Raw genomic sequence first — 7,071 nt, 5'->3', positions numbered from 1 at the left:
TTGAACCGACACAGGTGTGTATGGGCAAAAGTGGTTCCGGGTGTGAGACGCACCTATAAAAAAAGGTTGCTATAAATTCACAGGACCACTTCCAAGCTTGCTGTCAGTATGGGCAGTAAAATACTGTAACGAAACGAATCAATCCACTTTCTGGTTAGTGTTAAAGTTGATCCATTTCCAAGAATCTATAACTATCAATTTTAACACGTACTCAATGCGGCTTTTAAGCTTTCGATCGCAGTGGGCTATGCTTTCGCTAAAAGATAGTAACATCATTTGAAACCTTTTTAGCATTTGTTTGTTGCCTTCGGGGAACGTTCAGCAAACGAATTAGTTTTCAGTGCAAAAACTCTCGCATACCACCATGGTATGTCGGGCATTCGCTCAACGGCCAGCATCATCGGTAGCCGCCTGTGGCCAATGAAAGTTTGCCCAAACTTTCCATTCCATCCTTGGGGGCTCCTACTGCTCATCAAACACTGGCGGGCTGCACCGGCAAGGCACGGTAAGCCTAAGGTTACCGAATACCCCAACTCCACCCTCAGATTTCTGATGGCAAAAATGCCTGTCCGCCCTAACCTTTTGCAGAACCGAAAGCGGAAGTAAACGATTGTTGCTCCTTTGGCAGCTTCTTTACTTTCTTTCCTCATTTTTCATTCGCTCCCCATTCTACGCTTCGTTTCGCTCTTTCGACTTTTCCGGCCCCTTAGGGAACGGGAATGGAAAACATTCGGAGAGGGGGGACAAGAACTGGCAAGATTACTTTTCACCATCCTGCGGGAATTCAACAAAACCCCGGCAAAGAAACACCAAAGATTCATAAAGATTTCGTCAGGCTGGTGATGGTGGCGGCGTCTGTGGATTTCACCGTTGCTCTATCGGTGAAAAACGATGGCCCATTTCTTTCTCCCGGCTCTGTATGCTTGCTTCAGTGCTTTCAAACAACATTTGCCGGGCTTGGGGTAGAAATTGCATGCGATGTACCAGCTGCATAATAGCACCCACAATAGACCTGCTCATGATGCTGCTACGAATTTATGCTCCCCGTACGAACGAAATCGGTGCGTACGGCTTTTACAACGAGGTTTTTAATATTTTATCTCCACACAGTAACACAGCGCATCGTAAAAATATTTCAAATCATGCGTTTCATTATTCGCCAAGGTAGTGGGTATGGCTGCATGAAGTCAGTTGCATCTTTAGCTCCCAATCTCAAACACAACCCCGGAGGCGATCGAGTATGACGCCAATCGCGGTAACAATTTGCTCATTCGTAGAGTTGTTGAACCGATAAAAGGGCTGTCAGGAGGAATGGTATATAAGAAAGAGAGAAACAAAATTCAGCATTTAAGTCGATTCCTTCAAGTACCAACACCTCGAGGCTAGAGTTTTCCATCAAATGGTTTCTCTCGTCTGCTCCCGATTTGGGACGCAAAGCCTGTGGCTACGAGTCAAAGATCGGCCTACATTTTCTCTCCAGCAGATTTGTTTAGCCGATCCGGTTCAGTAGTGATTGTTGTGTTGAGATAGAGATGGAGAACACGCTCAATTACCAGGGATAACTCTGTTTGGACTATGTCTTGAAGAGGAGTATTAAATGCCCAAGGGCAAACAATGTAATAAAATCTTTAACTTGACTGTTGGGCAGATTTTTTCAACAAACAAAAATTGTATTACATTACATTCAGGGAATTTAGGTTAAAGTAAAGGAAAACTTTTCCACAACGATACAGACAAACCAAAAAAGCACTATGCATAGGCATAATGTATACACTGGTCCAAGCTACCATCGATTTTGTGGACGTTAACTTCCATTTTAAATTACCCTTGAAACAAAATGTCATGCTTTTCAGTGGATTTAAAATGCAATTCTAGGCTTTTATTTAAACTTAAACCCCCCAAAAAAACGAAACTACAACCTCCGAAAGGGCTCACAATAAATTTAAACTTCAAACTGTTGTATGAAAACGCTCCAGCCCGGAAATCCGAATGCACGTAAATCTCTGACCGGGCAGCCATTTATTTGCAGTTGTACAACTTTGTACAACCAGGTATGTGTCATGATGATGATTTTTTTCGTTTGTTTTCATTCTTTCGCTCTCTTTTCTCTCCATTTTACCGTTTTACAAAACTTTCTTCCATCGTGTCCATACACCGTGGAATGCCTGTTCGGTCGGTGATAAATTTCCATTTTGTTTTTGGCAGTCGGATTGTCTTGTAGGAAGAGAAACTTTCTTATTTTTTTGTTCCGTCGAAAAGCCGATTAGTAGCGTACTACATGGACTGCATTTAGTTCCGAAGTTGGCCCTCGTTTGGGAAGGATCAATGTTTCATTTGAGCTTTGTTGAAGAGTGTATTTAAATTAACTTGTTTGCAGCCGTACTCCGATTGTTATCTCTTCAAATAGTGTTTGTGAATATATCTCACCGCAGTCCGTGCTGGTATTTGACTTAAATCGCCCATAAAGCAACAAACCCATCCGATAGAGCGATATCAAATCGCTGGCAGCTCATAAACCAGTCGCTCCAATCCCTTCGGCACTCAATCACGGAAACGCCGAACGCGCCTTGTCAGAGCAGTCCTGATTGGCCTTTAATGAGCGATCCGTTTCAGCAACTACATCTTCATTTCGCTTCCCGTTTCCCACCGTAGGGCACAATGGAATTGCGCCCCCAAAATACGGGGGAAATAAATAAAACTCGCTAACAAACTAATTCACTTTCTGCGGAAGGTAGTAAATCCGTCTGCGAATAATCAGCGGCGCACATGGTGAAACCTGAAGCCACCGACAGGTGTGTACGGCTATCGGTTCCCATTCTACCTGCAATCAAACGAAAATGAAATCACTCCCACTGTCAGGACCGGGTCCAGTGTCTAGAAGCCCAACAAACCGTAAAGATTTTGTTTGCCTCACCCTCCACGGGTTTGCTTCCTCCCGCAAGAAGAATCCGTTTTTGCCGGAATACGAATTTAATTGAACGGAACAACCAATCAACTAACCATTAAGAGAGCCGCTCTAAATCCGACCCCCCCTCGATCGGAATGAGCGCTTTTGGGGAATTGGTTTCGCCACCGCCACCGGCGAAGGTAGCTCAGTATCGGTGTATCGTAACAGCATCCTTGCCCGGAACTCCTTCGGCAACTTTGGCCCAACTTTGGGCGAAAAGGGAAAGGTTTTGTTGTTTGGATTTGAAATTTTGCTGAACGAAATTTAATCAGAAACAGAGGCTTACATTTGACCAATTTTCCCATCCCTGGCACACTGTCGCTGTGTGCGCTTCCTGCCCATCGAAACGATCGGTAGGGAGTATCAATACGGATGGCTTTAAAGTCATCGCTATCGTGTCTGTGGTACTGTACTGAATTCTATCCACCCAAAAGGTGAGGTAAGAAAAATAATTCTGCTACCTTACCATGTTCTATTGGAAAACTCCACACACATAAAGCACTATCCAAATATTAGAGCAACATTCCATGATAAAGATAAATTGCTTTCATAGCCACACGATTGGACCAGTTGTGTGAACGAACGCACGTAACGAAAATGTGCGTCAATGATAGTTGGCGTACGAACATGTAGTGTGCAGCCCATACCCATGTAGAGGTTGATTATTTCAAGAATCTTTTTAAAAAAAAAGACCTTTTTCCAGATGACCCTTACACGCTCGAAGGCATTTTTGTTTCTTTACGTAGACCCGTGAAACCCGTTAGAAGGGCCAGTATGTTTGAGCTTGGGAGAAGGATTCACAAATAACTACGAGTGCCGTCATTCGTCTACTCCCTCATTGCTCCACATGTATCATCGATGTCGATAGGTAGCTTGCCGATTTTGAAAGCAGCTTTTGTGGTTCGTGCGTGGAATATTAATGCTGCTGTAAGCCTGCTGTACGCAGCGTAGCGTAGACCATTGGAAAATTGTTTTGCTTATTGAAAACAGATCCTGGCTGCCCGGAAAGGTCTGAGATTGATTTCGGAAAATGAACTCCACTTCCAGCTAGAAGTGAATAGCCAGGTGTGGAGCGGTTACATTTCTCTAAACCTTTCGCAAAGTTTCGGAAGAACAAGCTCATCTGACCCTCAGTTTCGCAGATACTCTCATAATAACCGCCGCCTCATTCTAGCATGTGCCCGAGCCATAACCGTTTAAACTTTAATGTCGATTACATTCACTTCGAACAGTTGTTACGATGTGCGCTATCAAATGTTCCCGTACCGGTCCCGGCCGTGTGTGTCTGCATTATGAACTGCACCGAACTTTGATGCAAACAAAAGCCCCTGTGCGTTAATGGCTTTCCGAAGGGTAATCGCGTCCTAATGAGTGTCGATTGAGATTGCCCGAGCCGTGGCAGATGGTTACAATCGCGTGGCCATTCATCGTTTTTCAGCGCCCACACCAGTCCACCCAACGGTTGGTGCGCCTCACACTGACATCCACTGAGCCTTTAATGGCGTTCGACCGATGTGTGGTTGAATGGAGAAGACACGGCGCAAACACATCACGGGATGGGTTGGGGTAATATTATTTATGTTAAATGAGATCACATTTTAAACAGTACACTATCGCTTTCATAGGCGCACGCTTTATGAAGCGTCATATGAACAGCCAAGTGATCGCATCGTTCCCCAAAATCGTATCAATTTCGAACCATTCATTCGGATAAACTGCCTGTGGAGTTTCCCGAGCAGCCTGCAGGAACAATCCCCATTGACGGTGGTTGAGAAATGATAAATTATATCGCAAGCTAATAATGAAATACGAGCCGAAACGACGACGAACCACCAGACGCATCAGAAGTAAACGCACATGTGCCCGATGGCAACAACGCTACATTCCGCTGCGTTGTGTACGGATGCAACCATCTGAAGTGTGTTGCAGCAGTTTCTTCTCGATAGCAGCTCAGCTCGGGAGCATAACCGATGGAACAAAGGAATCATCGAACCGTTGGATTAAACTGAACCCTATCGACGGACGAACCGGAGCGAACGAGACGTGCATGTTTATTAGCGTATGAAATATTTACGATAATCGTTTTCCCTGTCTCGGCTTGATGCCTGTGAACCACATCCAGCAGGATGTGATGTGCAAATGTGTGTGTTTTTTTTCCCTGTACCTCAGTATTGCTTCCTTCACTTGGTGATTATTGCTTGTGTCGAAGGAAATTTACCAACCGACGCTAGTCCGCGTCACGTGTATGCAGATGAGAGGACGAGCGTTTGGTGCGCAAGTTGGTGGCTGTTTTATGCCGTCTTAAGTACCACATTTTAGGATGGATACCGTATGGAGCGTCTACTTGACCCGTAATACAAACAGTGTTTAATCACGTCAAGATGTGGAAGATACTCGCACCACTTGCCCTTGGGCTGCCGTTCAGGGTTAACAACCCGGCCCGTGATGCAGCGGTGATACGGTAGTGATGGATTTTGAAACTGCATTTCCTGTACGGTGCTGCGATATGTTGTACATCCGTTTAATTGGCCATCCCTTACCGGTATTGGGTTTCGGCGACTTAATGATATGATGAAGTCTAGCAATTGCAAAGCATAATCCAACAATTACTCACTACTTTCCACGGAGAACACTTTAGACGAACGGTTTTCTAACTTAAGCTTGCCAACCTCCACTTTTTAGTCAAACAAATCTCTCTAACTACTGAATCATTTCAAAAATTACAATGTTCTGTAATTCCATATCGCCAATCAGAATTATTTGTCTCCGACCGCACGATACATCCGGTGTGAGTTAATATGTTTATCAATAGCAGATCCGTTTAAATCACCTCCACATGCGTTAATCGACATGTTCGAATACTTGAAAGTGATTGTTTCTGTTACTTAGTAATTTACTTGCCATGTTAAATCCCTTTTCTCTCAGATAAGATTATGGGCATGTAGAACTTTTGCTGAAATGATCTCTAAATGCTAGAACTATAGAAGAATCTACGCATGGGTTTTCGTACATTTGTTGTTAACGTCAAAGCAAATTCACAAACACAAGCAATTTGTTAAACGATCGCTTATTTATATTAATATTCTACAATCTAGATATTGTACACAGCACACTTTGGAAATTAAGTCGTATTCATTCACCAGCGAACAATCGCTTACTTCGTGGCAACAACTTGAGCATCAACCACGAAACACGTAACCGAGTTATTGCTCTGATCAACTACGTTGATCTCAATGTTGAGGCTAACCAGCGGATAGATTGCCAGAATGGGCATCGTCAACCGATAGGTGACATCCTCGTTGGCGGACAATGGGCAACTGCTACCCTGCAGGAAGTTGCACGTAACGGCGTTCGTTCCCAGCGGGTAGTTCGTCACTACATTCAGCGCAGTAGCAGTGGCAATCGTCGTCATCGATGTAACGGCACGGTCTGAAGGAAAAAAATAACAGAAGCCAATTAAACTTTAACCTACAATCTCTCGAACCGTTCGATTTATCGAACATCTGTAGCTGAACTTACCGGTGGTAAAATCAATGTTTGCAACCACATTCTGTCCACGTACCAGATGGCATGGTGCCGCAGTACATCCCACTATATCCACACTCAACGGATGTGGGCGACCCCCCGTGCAGGCGCGGGTCACATTTCCGTACACCAGTGCCGGTACCAAGGCAATCAAGAACAGAGCTCGGAACATGATTTGTTTTGTTTTTCTTGCACCGTTGCACAAATCGTCAAATTCCTTTCTTAAAGCTCGTTGTGGAAAGCTCTCCAAAGTACCGATCACTTGGTTCGATTGATTTCCAACCCATTCCGGCACTGGCTTTTATACAACGAGCGGCCAAGTTCGCCTACTATCTCATGACACATTAGCGGATAACTTAACGCCACAAACCACTCGTCGTACGGTGAACTCTACGATAGGGACATAATCTAGACGATGATTTTATTTTTCTCCATCTATATCATTTGATTTATATGCTACCAGGTGTGCCACTTGATGTCGATGACGCCTGCACGAGACTCTCTCGGTGATAAAGAGCAAACTATGCCAATGATAACAGGGAACAGGTGTTCAACGCCAGGTGTGCTCAGTCAGATGCGGTTTTTTTGTTGTTGTAGCT

At 44.4% G+C, this 7,071-nt stretch overlaps 1 protein-coding gene across 1 annotated transcript; it reads right to left on the bottom strand.

The window, feature by feature from the left end:
• Window positions 1–6,101: 6,101 nt before the first annotated feature.
• LOC128707004 (NPC intracellular cholesterol transporter 2 homolog a-like) lies at window positions 6,102–6,644 on the bottom strand. Its single transcript, XM_053801948.1, has 2 exons — window positions 6,467–6,644; window positions 6,102–6,376 (listed from the first exon to the last, which is right to left on the bottom strand). Exons 1-2 carry the CDS (start codon window positions 6,642–6,644, stop codon window positions 6,102–6,104), a joined length of 453 nt encoding a protein of 150 aa, XP_053657923.1.
• Between the last annotated feature and the right edge of the window lie 427 nt (window positions 6,645–7,071).

This window comes from Anopheles marshallii, chromosome 2 (assembly GCF_943734725.1).
Source record: "Anopheles marshallii chromosome 2, idAnoMarsDA_429_01, whole genome shotgun sequence".
NCBI lineage: Eukaryota > Metazoa > Arthropoda > Insecta > Diptera > Culicidae > Anopheles > Anopheles marshallii.
This window is presented reverse-complemented; position numbering and strand designations above follow the sequence as displayed.

Excerpts from the sequence above, each read along its gene's own strand:
- LOC128707004 (XM_053801948.1), bottom strand. The coding sequence starts at position 6,644 with ATGTTCCGAGCTCTGTTCTTGATTGCCTTGGTACCGGCACTGGTGTAC. Across the intron at positions 6,377-6,466 it reads AAACATTGATTTTACCACCG|ACCGTGCCGTTACATCGATG; the intron begins GTAAGTTCAGCT and ends TTTTTCCTTCAG.